The sequence below is a fragment of the Papio anubis genome, chromosome 15 (assembly GCF_008728515.1).
Source record: "Papio anubis isolate 15944 chromosome 15, Panubis1.0, whole genome shotgun sequence".
In the NCBI taxonomy this organism is placed as follows: domain Eukaryota; kingdom Metazoa; phylum Chordata; class Mammalia; order Primates; family Cercopithecidae; genus Papio; species Papio anubis.
Genome location: NC_044990.1, coordinates 86,410,854 through 86,427,864, shown reverse-complemented (window position 1 = coordinate 86,427,864; position 17,011 = coordinate 86,410,854). Strand labels below are relative to the sequence as shown.

General features: G+C 35.4%; 1 protein-coding gene across 2 annotated transcripts; it reads right to left on the bottom strand.

Moving 5' to 3' along the window:
- Window positions 1-1,158: 1,158 nt before the first annotated feature.
- Window positions 1,159-17,002, bottom strand: ABHD13 (abhydrolase domain containing 13). Of its 2 annotated transcripts, none has more exons than XM_003914063.5 (2): window positions 16,727-17,002; window positions 1,159-6,198 (listed from the first exon to the last, which is right to left on the bottom strand). In XM_003914063.5, the coding sequence occupies exon 2, from the start codon at window positions 6,176-6,178 to the stop codon at window positions 5,165-5,167; it is 1,014 nt and encodes a 337-aa protein (XP_003914112.1). In that variant the 5' UTR covers window positions 6,179-6,198; window positions 16,727-17,002; the 3' UTR covers window positions 1,159-5,164. The 2 variants fall into 2 exon arrangements, with proteins under 2 accessions (XP_003914112.1, XP_021785455.1); XM_021929763.2 differs by lacking the exon at window positions 16,727-17,002 and adding an exon at window positions 10,943-13,233.
- Between the last annotated feature and the right edge of the window lie 9 nt (window positions 17,003-17,011).

The following is a 17,011-nucleotide window of genomic DNA, read 5'->3' as shown; positions in this document are numbered from 1 at the left end:
TTATTTCAATTCATAGTCAATTCTTTTGGATTCCTGAATAACTGATCAACTTGTAACCCATTTCAACATTTCTAATCTATTCCAACATCAACAAAATTTTCAAATTGTTTGAGTAAATTAGCAAATGAATAGCTGTCCTCGATTTGGAATCAGAGACCTGGATTGACATCTTGGTTCACTCTAGGTAACCTTGCGCATGTTACTGAACCACTCTGAGTCTATTTCTTATAAAATGGGACTACAAATCACTCTAAGGTTTGTTGTGAAGATTCAATTAACACATTCAACACCTGGGCCTTATATTTGAAGATGCTCAAAAAATGTCTTTACCTTCCTCTCCCCTTAGTGAGATAGGAGCTACAGTCTCTAGCCAGATCTAATTGTTCATGCTTTTTAGTTATGTAATGGAATGTAAGGAAAGAGTTGGAGAGTGAAATGGCAATGTGAAAAAACTTATCTTGTGCAATTAAGAAATAGTAATCTAAAAACGACTTCACCCTGGGATTCAAGTTGGTGATCTTTCAGCGTAGTACATGAGAGACCCTAGCTCCCACCAGATCTACCCATACAAGGATGGGCTCCAATATGTGAATTCTTCATCTTCCCTTTCAGGGGACCATTTAAGATTCATCATACACATCCTATTATCCAACTCACTCTGATATATTCAAGCGTGCACATTTCTTGTTAGGAAAAGCAAGGTATAGGCCCCTAAAGGCTGAGTTAGTATCAGGCCATTTTTTGATCATTAAAAACCATTAACTAAAATACAAACAAGAGGGGGAAAAAAGCAGAATTTTTTAAAAAGCATTTTATGAAATCTGAAGGTAACATAATAATTACGAAGTTAAAATGTATTCATTCCTAGATTCAATTAACTAAAGAAATGCATTAGGGATTAGTCATTCACCAGTGGTTCATGTATAGTTTTAATATGAGCCTAAATTAAATGTAGGAGGATAATACTCTCTGGGGAATGAAATATAAATCTAACTTCTATTTTTTATCCACACCATTACTAGAATAAAATTCATTAATTTCAGTACAAATTAAGGAATTTTACATAACCTTTGAGAAAACTTTAATGTCCTACCATAAAATTCTAGATTAACAATTTTTAAAAAAAGACTGAATACAAACTATCTGAAGACATTAATCAAATGTTTAATGTACCAATTTATTGCATATGTCAGTACAGAAAAATAAAGTATATTTTTAAAGAAATTTATTGTAAAAAACAAATGCAAATGTTTGCTTGCCATGGTTAGCACACAATGTACTATGACATTCAAATTTGAGTTATAAAATTTTATTACTTCAAATATGGCAAATAACAAAAATGATTTACATTATGAAATGGGATTAACTTATTTTATACTGAACATACTTGAATATGTTAAAAACAACTTGAATTTTCCATATACGCTGTACTGACAGAAATCATTATAAATTATGGTAAACACACACTCACCTGTTACATATGTATATACGGCACTTTTTGTAAAAAAGTGTCTCATACATAGTCCTGTGTTTAAACTACATTTTAAGATACAAAATATAAATGGAGGTATATTTGCGCCATTTGGCAAAAATGTGTAGACTAGTATTAAGATGACTGCATTTGTCTTGCCATACAAATGAATATATTATTTCCAATTTGCTAAAACGATGTGTGTGTATATATATATATATAGTATTAAGAATAAACAGAAGTACATTTCATTTTCTACCCTATCAATTTAAAAAATAAATGTCTGTGCTCTGTCATTTCCATCTTTACCTGAGTAATATGAAAATACATAAATTTAAATGGATAATCCAAAAGGGTTACTTATGACTAATTTTTCCTCTCACAGTTTTTAAAAATATATATAATTATCAAACATAATAGGAAAAAGGGAAAGGAGAAGAATCAGTGGAAGATTTCAGTATCTCAATCGTGACTTAAAAAGTGACTTCTGTGACATTCTTTTTACAGTTTACCTTACCTATCCCTATCCTCAAGGAGAAAAGGGTCTCCTAAATCTAAACTGCTCTTAAGCTATCTGAGCTTGAAAGATAATTTACAAAAAATGAAATACGGCCTTCACTCTTTAATTCCCCCAAACCTATTCCCACCAAGCCGAATCTTACAAATGTAAGAAATATGTAAGCATCAGATGGTATGAATTCTCAACAGATATTATAGCGTAATTACTCCAGTGACATATTACCAAAACTGTAATCTATGTAATTATCAAGTGTCTACAGGTAATCATAAATTTCAGCAGCCCTGTAGCAAAATTCAGAACACCATTTTTATGAAAATATCAATTTTAACAGTCAAAAACATTGCAGTAACAGGGTAGTTGCAATGTCAAGTGCCACAGCCACTTTTTGTTAGAAATGCTTTGCGTCCAAATGTTTTGCACTATTTCCTTTCACCAATCTCATTATTTTCCCTATCTAAATGTAAAAATTGTGTCACACTTTTCTTTCTAGTTGTTTCTATCCTACTAGTATTCTATTACGTGTCACAAATTATTTTTTCTCTTATTTTGCAGAATTCTTTTTAGGGTCCTTTTTAATATTTTTTTCACCAGTTTTTTCCCCCCAATCATTCCCTTTAAAATAATGGATGTGAGATTTTATTCTAAATGAGCTGTATCTTGCCATATTTAAGATCACTCTAGGATCCCCAAATTTATAGTAACTTAATAACTTAGAGTTCTTTTGTAAACTCCTATAGCTGCTCTTCCATAAATAAGTCAGAAGTTAATACACAAGATAGGTACATATACTTCCATTTACTAAGCTATGGGTCCAAAGTGAAGGAGTGACTCCTGAAGAAGTCTCATTTTACCAGGACCAATTGCTTTGGCTACAAAACTAGAAATATTTTCAAAAATGATGCCATGGGCTTCATGGACCCTGATACTAAGTTTGTTTTCCACCTCTTACTGATCTAAGGAAACAGTCTCAAATACAGATGCTAGTGAAGAAAGATGTGGTACAGCCCCAGGCACAGCCTCTGCCCTTAGCTGCAGAAAGAAAGGCTCCTTAACCCTACGAAGAGAATGAAGGTAGGGGACGGCAAACAAGTACTCTACAATTTTTGAAGTCCTGGCTTAAAATTTAAAAAGATAGTTTATAAACCTGGAATATCAAAAAGAAAAAGCAGCATAAAAGCAAAATACTGATGAAGAAACAGCTTTTATACCTCATCAGCATATTTAGAACTAAAGCTGATAAATTTCTCCATAGTGTAATGACTGATTACATAAAAACATAAGGTGTTTTTTTGTAAACTTTAAAGAATGATACAAATATAAGGTATGCCATGTAAGCTCGTGTCTAAATATACATTTTGTTGTATTTTCTTTTTAATACATTTATATTTAGAATAGTCATTCTACATAGCAAGGACTGACAAGAAAAGTAGCCTTTAATTGTGGTGAATTTATACATACAAAATATGCCTTCCATGATATGCATTACCAACTTGTTTTAAAAAGCAAGACTTTTTACAATTAATAATTTATAGAAAAACATTATTGTTAGAAATCATACTTGCTATAATTTATTTTTTCTAAACACTGGCATAAAGTGAGTAAGAATGCTATTTGGCAAAAGTATTTCTAGCCCTATCTCCATTGAAAGTTTTAAATTGAGGTCAACATTATTGACCCATTATTTCTCTGTTCTAGTTGCTTGCAGAAAGCCACTAAATACAGCTAAAATATTCAAAATATTATATGTTAAAGCTGACATAATATTACACAAAGCTCAATTACATCTAATTTTTGAGGACTGCATGAAATAACTTGGCACAATTATGACTCAGAGCGTGTATTTTTATTAAGGTATATCCTGCAAGTTTTAAGGGACTGTTTTCTAAGATTTTCTTACTTTTCTATGCATCTAAATCCTACTTCCCACCTATAGCTATTTAACTGCTAAATGTGGTAATAGGTTTTGTGTCAAAAAGCTACAGAATTCCTTCATTCCCACACTCCTACATGTAAAACTTTTAAAATAAATAAATAAGACTTCCTAAAACTGTCTTTTGATTGTAGGAGTTCTATTTCACAGCAACTGGAACATTAAACCAAGAACATTGTTTTTTATTGTTGTTGTTGTTGGATTGTGTAACTTTTATTTTCAAGAAGTTCAATAAATGATATCTTGCCTTTGATAGGACAGATATAACTAGGTACTGGGACTTAAAATCAAATGTGAGAATTTTTTAAAAGTAGTATGTACAATCCTGTAAAGATAAAAGACTTCCTCATTTAATTCTAACTAGTGCTAATCTTCATTATGACTGCTATGAGTGGTTCAGCTGAAGACTTACAAAATCGATAGAAGCTAAAATTCTCTTTGCCACCAAAGTTACAAATGTTAAAAAGTTGAAATATGCACATCAAAGCTGCAGTAAAATTCTAAATTTCTATTTCTACATGCCATGATCCAGACTGTACCTAACAAAAACACGGTACATTTGTATTGGAAAACAGGGTCCCATTTATTTGTAAGAAAAAGCTGGATCTCAGCATTCACCAGAGCAAAATTCAATGGCGACCTGCACACAGGTCTCAATTTCACTTCTTGCCAAAAACAAAATAGAGTTTACATAAAAATAGATATAACCCAGATAACCATATACATCAGTATATGACCAGTGCTATTTACATGTAAAATGCTGCATTGCATAATTCAAGGAATAAAATACCATCATGCATTTCATTTAACTTTTAAGGTGAAAAATGCAGTTACAGAACTAAGTTTGCTTACCATGATTGTCCCAATATTTACTTAAGAAATAATACCCAAAGGTTTCTTGTTTACATATCTCTTTCCACATCTAGCTATTCATCTGTGTAACAGATTACACCACTTTAGCAACAAGAAACTTTTGAACAATATCTAATATACTGACATATTAAACTAAAGATATGAATACATAACCACATTGAAAGTTTTGATGAAAATGTATGAAATAATCCCAAGAATTATAGTTTTTCAAATGTAAAAAACTATTTGGAATATCATAAAGGAGCAGTGAAGTCCTTTCAAAGTTTAATGTCACTCTTCAGACAGTACAGACGTAACACACTTCTAAAAGGAACATTCTTTATCATTCTGCACAAATCAAAATACAATGCAATAATCAAAAAGGGAAACATTATATAATTGTTACATTTGATGAAGTTTTTGCCATTTCTTCAGGAGAATGGCTCTTTACGACTTCTTTGATGAACTGTTCCAGTGCAGTGAAATAGCCTTGGCACTGCCATGTATCATTGTGAGTCCCATCTGGAAAAATGGCTAATCTCTTAGTCCGAGATGGGGAGAGTTCATAAAGTTGTTTCATCATTACTGGAGGAATTAATTGATCTGAGAGTCCAGAGATGAACAGAGAAGGCATTCTACACTGAGAGATTTTTCTGTAGGACAAAAATTTATTTTTGTAGCACCATAAAGGAAGGTAACGCATTGGAAAGAATGAAAATAAAGTGCTGGCCATATGTGGTATGCTTAAAAATGTGTTCTCCACCATAATGGCTGAAATCCTATGTGAATTTTCAGAAGCCAAATGAATAGCCACTGCTCCACCCAAGGAACGACCAAAAAGAAAAATTTTTGTTTTATCAAGGTCAGGTCTAGTCATCACATAGTCTAACACAGCTTCAGAATCTAAGTAGAGTCCTTCTTCACTTGCCTCTCCTTCACTTTTTCCATATCCTCGATAATCAACCAGCAAAAGGTTAACTTTGAGGTTAACCAACATAAGTAATGCATTTGGCAACCTGTGACCTATGTTGCCTGCATTCCCATGAAAATAAATTATAGTTGGGGAATAGGGTGAATTGTCTCCAGTGTATCGTATCAAAATAAGATTCAGACGTATTCCATCTTTGGTTCTGATGAAAATATTTTCATGTGGAATGCCAGTGGGCATGGGAACATAAAGACGTGAAGAGGATGGCTGTTCTGGAAAATAAAGCAATACATCCTGGAATTTATACAGAATACCTGCGATTGATATGAATATTAACAAAAGTAAGATAATGCCTCCATACAGATGAAAAGTCACTATTAAAGGTAAAAGAGAAATACGGCAGAGAGCCCAAGACCATGAAGCCAAGGCTATTAGCCATCTTTCAACAAAGTTCCACAGCATCCAGGACTTTTCCATTGTAGCTCTCTGTAAGTATCCTAGAGAGAGAGAGGGAGAATATTAATAATTCAACATGTATCTATTATTTGTTAAAAATCAATAATATAATAAACTATGGTACTAGGCCACATGTAATTGTTAAATATGGTAATAGGTATAGTCCATCCACAAAAGTAGCTGCTGTAATTTCCCTTGTCCTTTCTGTTCTCGTATGTTTTACCATATCCCTCCACTGTCCTATTTATGAAACACTAGTATTCTTCAAATTAATTTATTTTTAAAAAGTGCTTATTTACGGCCAGCTACCTTCATTTATATGTTTTCACTGATTTGACCCCCAAAAAAGTTGATGCAATAGTGTCATTTTTTTTTTTTTAAATGAGAAAACAAGCTCAGGGGCATAAGTAGACTGGCCATCATCTGGCTCTCAATGTAGATGAGCTGGGAGGCAAACAAGTGGTACATTTACTGTTAGGTTACGTATGTCCAGGGCAAATTGAACTGAAGAGGCAGTTCAGAAATTCTAACATAGCAAGACCAATCTAATACACTTTGTCAATTTTTTTCATATACTGTAGCAAAAACTAAAGAAACTAAGACAAGGCGTTGGGCAAAACAAAACAAAATTTAAAAAAACAACTAGGGAAAGAAAGAATAAAAGTATCCCCCCTTTACCTCGAAGTTTTAATACTAAACTTAAATAATTTACTTAAACACTAGATTCTAATATTGTATTATTTTTAAGAAAATGATTAATGATTTATCTTTCATATCTAATTAAAAATAAATATCATATTCCTAGTGTCATGAGATTGGTGGTATCTTTTATATACTCTTTTTGAAGTTTCACATCCTGGGGTCAATAGATTGCTAAAATGTATTGATAAGGCAATAAATACTTGAGGGTTCAGTGTGAAACAAATACAGAGAAATCCTCTGAGAACCAGAGATAAATAAAGTAAAATGACTCATTGGAGAACAATTTTTAAAAAGATTACTAAAATATTTAACTGATATAAAGAAAGTAAAGAAAAAGTATTAAAATAGAATTTTTGTTTTCAAAAGGTTTATACATGTTGTCTTAAAAAGGCAAAAGAATTGAGGTATGTTACAAATTTTCTTATATACTATTCATCTAGTTATGCTTATTTACTGAATTTTTTAAAATACATTTCCTTCTTTCCCACTAACCGAACTGCTATAAAGAAGTTATAGACTGATTATACAAATAATGGGTTGGATGATTTAACAAATTTGATTTTTTACTATTATTTCACTAAACATAGACTTTTACATTTGAATTATTATTCAAATGAACTGAACCTTTTTGAACATAAACCATTTTTCTCTGATTTCCCAGAAATCAACACTGCCACCCAGTGGTAGCAAGTTTTATTACAGTATCATATCCTCCCTGAATAACTACTTATCACCTATCTCCAGTCTCAACTGCCTTTTCAGTAGAATGAGAGTTTTTTAAATGCTTACCTATAAGGCTGGTCATTAGTATCAAGTAAGATTAATAATAAGATCATTCATAAATGTTATAGACACGTTAACTGTATTTGCTTTTGTGACTACTATTTCTGGCTCTACTTTCTTAATGTGTTCTGCTCAAATTAGTTCTTACTTAAAAAATTATTATAAAACCAGATAAAATAGCTCCAAATATATGAATAAAGCATAATTTAAAATGTGAATTTTACATTTACATTTGTATCAATTTACATAAATTTTCAACTTATGAACTTTGAAAAGTTATTTGCGTTTTAGTAGCCTCTAACATCTAATTTTAGCAAACAATACTGAATTAAAATTTATAATGCTAGGAAGTGTATTTCTCTTTTTTCACTATTGTATCTCTAATGTCTAGTACAGCACTTTACATATACTTATGACTAAAACATTTTTTAAATAATCTAATTACATATACAAATTATTAAATTTATTTTAAAAAATAAAAGTATTCTTAGCAGTGGGCATATATGTTTAAAACAACATCAGAAAAAGGGGCATATTTGTTTGGGTCTTTTACTGGCTAGGAATAATAAGGGATAAACTTACAGTTCGCCACAAAACATTCCTGAAAAGTCACATTAACTAAACTGTTTTGTGATAAACAATCATAATCTTACAATGAGTTCTTGGACTACAGAAGTCAGAATAAAAGTCAATTCATCTTGAGTAATATCAAATGGAAGTCATTGTTAAGAACAGGTTAATAAAAATTGCTCTGGGGTGGTGGAGTGCGTGGGTATGGGTGTGTTTTCTCTTTAAGATATTCTTACATTGGTGGTTTAGAGTAAGAACTCCACTCACAGATTGCCTTATTTTTACCTAACCCCGCTTGCTAATTATCTCTGTTCCCTAGTCTGTATGATATTTCCATCTCAAAGATGATCTTAAAGGAATCAGGACAAGTGAACAATATCAGGAAGGATTTTTAATTTACTGAATTTGCTGAAAAGTATCAGCAAAGCACAATTACCATGCACCATCTGCTGAGATGTAAAAACAACTTCATACCCAGATGTTATGACAGTCACTAAAAACAAACACTGCCTCTAATAATTAAAGTCGAGTGCATGGATCCTACAGCCAGCATTATGTTTCCTATTTATTCTGTCAATAAATTAGTGTGAGTAAAGGGTTAACAAAACCTTTCTCCCTCTTCAGATAAAAAATGACCTCTCCTTAACCTTCCTGCACTGTTTCCCTGGAAACCTGATAAAGGTGGGATATCAGTTGTGTTTCTAAGCAACAGTGTAGTAAAAATGGCTCCTACTGATGAGCTACATCTGGATTGAGAGGACAGTGAGCAGGGCTAAACATGCCCAGTGGGAAGTATAAACAGGGGCTTTTCTGAATCGAATATGACTTGTAATTGGCTTGTCATTTGCTTAGTCCTGGATGCTATACTCATATGCTGTTACAAAAAGACACTGTTTCCTGTGGAGCATGAAGCAGCTAAGCCGGGGTGGCGCTCACTCCCACCCTTGTGTCATTTTCCACTAGACCTGAGCTATCATCTGGGAACAATATACCTAACACTGACATGTTGGGTTTTCGAAAAAGCAGAGAGGCTGATGCACAGTACGGTTCACTACGGTCTACTGGGTCTTGTGAGCATCAATGTCCAGCTGACCCCAAGACCATTGCTACTAGTCATGAAGAATGAGTGAGGCAATCAAGTATGTCCTATGTGGTAAAACACTTATAAAATGTGTCTTCAGAAGAGACATATTATTTGTCAGGTTCTTCTGCATGTGAAATCCATTTGCTGAGATCTTAGCATCATAAAAATCAGAAAAAAGGATGCATTTAATACACTCAAACTTATATCAATTAGAATGGCTGCTGAGTGGGAGAGCCCATCAGATCTGTTCTACGTAGAATACAGAAATGTGGATAATCAATAACTTCTCATCTTCCAGTCTTCTTTTACATCATTATTGTATGTATTTTTAACCTTGTGTCTACATCTTAAATGAATACATGACAGTCCCATTACTCAATTTTCTGTTTGCTGTGTTATCAGATCTGGTATTACATGTCAAACATTTCTAAAACCCACCAACCTGTGGTTTTAATCACCCCCAGTAACTCCTTAACCATTTACTATCTGAGAACTTGCTGAGTTCTCATAATGATCTCTCATAAAATGCAAACTTCACTTTAAAATAAATCTAGTGGATTTTTCTCAATCCACACTGCAACACCAGACCCCCAAAGTGTCATCTGCTGTTGGCTTCTCCTCTATACCCAAACTGCTGTTTCTCTCTGCCCTATACCCCGAAAAGCAGACATTTTCCAAGGTCTTCTCCACTCTTTTATGTTATTATGTTCTTTCCTTCACTGATTTCATTCCTTTTCATGGCTCCAATGATCACACCTGTGTATGAATTATTCCCAATCTACAAGTCTACTCTTCATCTACAATCTTAATTTACCTGTTCCTCACGTACCTGATGCTTCACTGATATTTCAAACTTATCCAAAACTAAACGTATCCTGCTCCCTTCCCAACGTTTTGCAGGCTTTATGCTAATTATGCACACAAAAAAGCATGATGTGTAAACAAATGTATTTTTAAAAAACCCAGGATATGTAGCTAAGATTTAAGTGTTACAGTTTATTATAACCTGTACCAGTCTTGTATTTGAATGAAAAAAAAAATCAACCTTAGAAATAACTTTTGTGCTTTCTAAATGAAGTGGTTTGAAGTGTCACATTGACATTAGTGAGTGTGTCTCAAAAACTAATCTACTGAAAGCATGACTAATCTTTATTATCATGTACGGTATAAATTAGATATGATTGTTTTCCTTCCAAAAGAATGGTTTTGTCGTATTAGTGACATCCTGCTATACTACATAAGTAGTTTGATCATCTGAGGCAGTTTAAGATATGGTGCTCATCTTGAGGATTTACGGTCCTAATTGGCTTGTTGTAGTCACCTCTAGGGCTCCCTACTTACTGTCTCTAAATTTAAGTCCATTATGGGTATATAATAAACAATTTCAGACTAAAAATAAGAGCAGTATAGAACTGTAATGCTCTCACACCACCTTGCTGGCTAACAGTGTTAGCTGAATGGTTAAGTCAGCTAATGGCATGAGTGATGGCCACGCTTATCTGATGTCTACTAATCATCTCCTGTGTTCATACAGGTACCTGGAGGATCACAAACGGTTCCATTTTTAAGGAAAATTATTTAATTTAAATAACTATTTTATAAACTGATGCTTTAAAAAAAGAGATCAATATTGAAGTCATGCCCACCATGAATGGAATGAGTCCTCAGAATATCACTGCAGGCTCCCAGGGAAGCTATGAAATCCAGCATGCACCACTGAAGCAGGCCTATAGTTGATTTCCCAGCCTCTTCCAGAAGAGATGGTCATCAGATTCCAATGCATCCTAGTATACTATACAGCCCTTGCTCTCAAGTAGCTTGTGATCTACTCAGTAATGTTCAAGTGACTCTTGAGCTACTCAGGAGACAGATATGGATATAGATAACTACATACATCTAACATAAGTTCATTTAATTACAGAGCAGACAAAGAAAAATCAAAGAAAAATGACAATTGTCCTTACAAACAGCAAAGGAAAATCAAAACCTTAGCTATATCTTTCCTTCACAACGTAATTTTAGTAGTCTCTGGATTTCATCAAGGTTGATTACTTAGAGAAACCAAGTGAAACTTATGCAATGTTTTAAAAGCAGGACAAAGCATAACTCCAGAACTCAGAATCTCTTTTACTTTCCATCAAACAGCTGTCTGTGACACTTATTTTTATTCATTTAGCACAATTATTCACAGAAACTGCAAGTATTCAGCATAATCTAAATAAATACTTGGCAAGGATAGCATAGAGGAATTTAGAGCTGTTAAACTGGATGAACTTTGAGGGTTCTATTAAATCTGAGATCCTTCTATGCCAGTGGTTCTCAAAAGGTGGTCAGAAACCTGAGAGTCCCCAAGACCCTGTAATGGGGTCCACAAGACCAATATTATGCTCATAATAATACTAAAATGTCATTTACCTTTCTCACTGTTTGACGTGTGCACTACTGGTACATAAGCAATGATGGGGAAAATTGCTGGTGACTTTACAAGAATCAAGGTAGTGGCCTCACATGTTGGAGTCACTGTATTCTTTACCACCATGAGCTCACAGTAAATGAGGGAATAATCCAGTTCACTTAAGAATGTCAAAGAAGTAGTAAAAATTATTTTATCTCAACTAACAAGTACACATCTTTTTAACACATTGTGTGATAAATGGGTGACAAAATTGGAAGTGCACATAAAGCATTTTGTGCTATGTATTGAAATACGTTTGAATTGTGAGCTGAACTAGCTGCTTTGTTCAGGTGACAACATTTTTATTTAAAAAGACAACTGACAAACTATGGCTGTTCAGACTTAGAGGTTTGGCAGATATTTACTAGAAAATGAATGAGGTTGCCAATAGCTCCGCGACACTTAAGAGACCTTTTTGCTGGCACTGTGGTAATCTATTAATATTAAATGTGTCACCATTTGGAAGAATCTGCATAACTCAATAAACCAATATATTCCAAATGACCAGTGAATGGTGTCACAAAATCAAGCAAACATGAGTAAAAAATTCACTACAAATCAATAGATTTTGATGTAACAAGGGACAAAAATTTCTCTGATGTAGGTTTCAGATGGCATGATGTAACTGACCTCTAAGGAAGTGCCTCCTGTTGAGTGATGGAGTCAGTCACACCAAAGAGTATCCACAGTTCTCTATTACAATACTCTTCCCTTTACAACGACAAATTTGTGTGAGCCTCACTTCCTTCATGTTTCACTTAAAGAGCCCAATAATCCGCCTGCCTTCTATGAGGCAGAAATTAAATTACAAAAATATAATCCCACACCTCTACTTTTTGTAATTAAAATTGTTTTATATAAAATTTTATTTATGTGAGTATGTAATGAACTTACTACTGCTATTTTTAAATGAATTAAAACTTCCAGTTTTAATGTATACACTTTATAAATTTCCAGGTTTAATTTCTAACACAATAAATATCTATATAATCCACATACATACAAAAAAAAATCTTTGGGATCTTTACATTTCTAAAATGTAAAGGGGTCTGAGACCAAAAAGCTTGAGAACCACTGTTCCACACAATTTAACCATATAACTTTATTGCCTTATGCCCCAAGACTTGCCCTCTTCAAATTAAGAAAGATATATTACATTTATCTAAACCCTTTCTGCATTGACATACGTAAATATATTTAAGGTTTTTACCCAGTAATATTTTCTCCAAAAATTAAAAGTAAATAAAAACTTAAATATATCAAGAACTGAATTCAAAAGTATAGTAATACATTTTAATTATTGCCGTAAGGTTAGTAGGAGAGTAAACTAGACAAAATCTACTATATCATAGATAACATTTTACAATAAAAATTATATTTTAATGAAGGTCAGAACTGCTCTACAAATTAAATTCTAGTTATTTTAATTACTTTTAATTAAAAAGTGTACATTGGGTCAGGCGTGTGGCTCATGCGTGTAATCCTAGCGCTTTAGGAAGCCAAGGCAGGTGGACTGACTAAGCCCAGCAGTTTGAGACTAATACGGGCAACATGGTAAAACACTGTCTTTACTAAAAATTACAAAAAATTAGCCAGGCATGGTGGCACGTGCCTGTAATCCCAGCTACTAGGGAGACTGAGGCACGAGAATCACTTGAACCCAGGAGTCGGGGTTGCAGCAAGCTGAGATCGTGCCACTACACTCCAACCTGGGTGACTCAGTGAGACTCCGTCTCAAAAAAAAAAAAAGTGTACATTGTATTGCATGTTGTATATCGAGTTACGGATTCTGCCACTAGCAAATGGTCTTTTAAAAATACAAAAAAGTGCATTACCCATAGGTGAATTACAACGAATTTCCCAAAAACAATTTGGCAAAAGGCTAAACAATTTCAAATACAATTAAAAAGTCCTAAGTCATAAATGTACTATTATTTCTTTAAAGGTCTTTAAGTCCATCCTAAATTGATAATTTTGGGAACAGCTTGTTTAAAAATAAAAACAGTTCATACATTAAAAAAACAAAAGATGCCTACAAGTGGAAAGAACAATGTGCAGGTTCAAGTGAAAACTGTAAAAAGTGGAAAGTGAGTTCATGTGTCAATGCCAACATCCACATCCCAGCAGAGAATGAGGACCCCACACCCCATGGTGCTCATTAATGACTCTGGGTGAATCACAGCTTCCAATCACATGTGAAGTAATGGTGGAACTCAGATTCAGTATTGTTACATCAATCTCTCTCCTCTTCTGTTAAGCATTGGGAAGTTAAGAAACCATGCCAGCTGCACAGCTAAAATGGAAACACAAATAGCTGCTATCAAGGTGTTGGAGACACCACAGAATGAATTATCTATTTCCCTAATGGTTACCCACATGCCATCAATAATGAAAAAGTGTGTATTGATAGTCCTATGGGACAAATGAACAGTAACTGCCTATGGAGATGCTGGATAATATCTGGATAGTTCAGACAGCATTTTTAACTAGGATTTAAATCTGTATGAGCAAATAGCTCAAAAATTATACCAGGCAGCAACTTAGTAGCTTTTTCGTGCTTGAAAATCTTGGCAAATAGAGTCAACTCTGGCAGAAGTAAAATGAGAGATTATTGTTACTATGGAAGCCAACCACAATTTGTTCTGAGATTATAAATATCTGAAATGTTTAAAAAAAATCCACAAGCCTAAAACTGTAGTGATGTTAGACTGATAATGAAATTCACAAAGTTTCCAATTTATAAATGGGCAATGTTCTAAAACTTTACCTATAAACTAGATGGATGAAACTCAGAATATTTGTTTTGTATAAAACCAGTGTTATGCAACATTAAGTATGTGAAAGTAAGTACAACTAGAAGCCTTACTAGAAGTATCGAGATTCTCAGGCTAGCTCATCAATGCCTGTAGTCCATGTACTGGAAATACTACATCTTTGCAAGGGATTTCAGCAGAATGCACTGTTGTAGGAGTTAACACCGTGTGAAATAGAAACATAAAATGTAATAATGGATTACAAAATCTGTCATTTGAGGAAAACTATCTTCATTAGAAGAACTGGAGCGTTTTTTAAGTCTACACACACACACAAAAAGGCTGTTTAAAGGTCTTAAGACTTTCCTGACGCAACTAAACAAGGATTAGAAAGATTTCAAAATCTGAGTAATACATTAAACAGAGAAACAGAAATAGATTCCCCTGAGATAAGTTATGAGGACAGATCATGGGAAAATGTTAGTCCAACAGCTTCCTGCACCTATCACTAAGTTATATTGTTAGCCCAAGGCAATTTGGTTAGTAAACCCTCTTATTCACATGCCAAGAGGCCTTTGATGTGCCCAAGAAGAGGGCAATGTGCCAAGAGCTACCTGTAGGTACCTGGCTTCCTTTCATCATTCCAAGTTAACTATCAATCGGAGGCAGTGCAGTGTGGTGCAATGGAAAGGAGACAGTGTTTTGGGTCATGGTCTGTTAATAGATAGGTAGCTTTTGCCAACTCACTTAGCCTCTCTAAATATATATTTCCTCATATGTAAAAGGAGGATGAAAGATTAAATTGAAATACTGTTGAGATAAAATGTAACAGTGTGTTAAGTGCAGCTACTTCTATGAGACAAAATTTAAATTAATTATCTACTATAGCAGAGTATGTGAAAGTAAGGACAACTAGAAGTCCTATTAGTCCTGGATTAAATAATGGATATGATTCCCTAGAGGCTACCGTATCCGAACACAGGAAGTAATCAGAGCAATGCACTCTTTTTCTGTTAAAACCAAACTCAGGTAGTAGATCCTCCAAAAAGCTTTCCTTGGACCCCTACTCCCTCCTGCCATCCATTCCATATTCTGTAGTTTGTGCAAACTTACGTGGCAGAAGTTACTATTACAGCGTAATTAACCTGCTTACACAGGCTGTGAGTTCCTTGATAACAGAGACCTCGTCCTATCCAACTCTACATTTTTAGTATGCAGCAGTGCCTGATGCATAGTGGGCCTCTATTAACAACTATTTAATCGAGCAGCTGATGTCTTAGGTAGGATATCATGGCATTAACACTAAATGGGCAATCACGAAATCTTACACAGTAAAATAAAATTTGATATTTTAGTCAAAGACGAGTGATTTCCCTAAGCATGCATACCAATAAGTATTGATCCACGAACCCTCTCCCGTCAAAAGAGATCAGTGAAAATCCAATACCAACACACAAAGCCAATATACTCATCTCTCTCTATCCAGTTACTATCACATAGTAAACATAAATAAGAGTTGTTAAATGGGGATGGACTTTTTTTTGGTTTTGATACCTTGGGCAGTAACACTAGTAATTCATTTTACCGAAATGTTGACTAAAATCTACAGCAAAATTGACTTCGATTGCATGGGGTGCTTTTTTGATGTTTCCTGAATACCCCAGAACTTCCTGCCCTGATATTCACAGGTCTAAACCTGTTACTGGCGTGATTAGATCGGGCCTCTCCCTTTCTCCAACCTAATAGCTGGAATTATTCTATTTTACTTTTCATGTCTGTGGGGGAGACGAGGGTTGGATTTTAAAGATCGCAGGTTTGTACACATTACTGGAAATGCAATTGACACAGAACACTAAGATACGTTTTCGGTTCCAATTACAACACGACACCCGGCGAGCCTCTGGCAATGCGCGCACCTTAGTTTCCAAAACAGGTATGTGGCTTCACTTTGCTGCCCCTGGTGAGGGGTGAGCGGAGTAGGGGCGGCCGGCAGGGCTGCAGCCCGGACCGGCACGGCGCCCCGGGCTGGTCCTCCACAGCCCCCGGCGCTCGGCCCCCTCACGACCCCCCCGGGAAGCCGCACTGGCCCCGGGGCTCCCCCCACGGCCTCCCGGGAGGGTTTCGCTCCTGCCTTGAGGAGCCGGCGGCTCCCCACGACCCTCCTAGAAGGCGCGGACCGGCGCTCGGGCCCCGCGGGCTCGGGGTCCCCAAGCCGCACTTACTCAGACTCGCGGACAGGCTGCGCAGTCGGCCGCGGGCACGAAACCGGGCGCCGCGCAGCAGCGTACCCCCGCGTCGCTTCCGTCGCTCCTCATCATCCTCCTCCAGCCCAGGGGCCGCTGCCGTCGCCACGGTCTAGCCCGGAGCTCCTGCGGTGCGCTGTGGCCCCACTTCCGGCCCCCGCTCGGGTGTCGCCGGCAAATGCCCCCGCCGGCTCCCACATAACCTGTTCTCCGTCTCCGCTCCCGGAGTGGGAACCCTGCCCGCTCTCCCGAGCATGCGCAGAA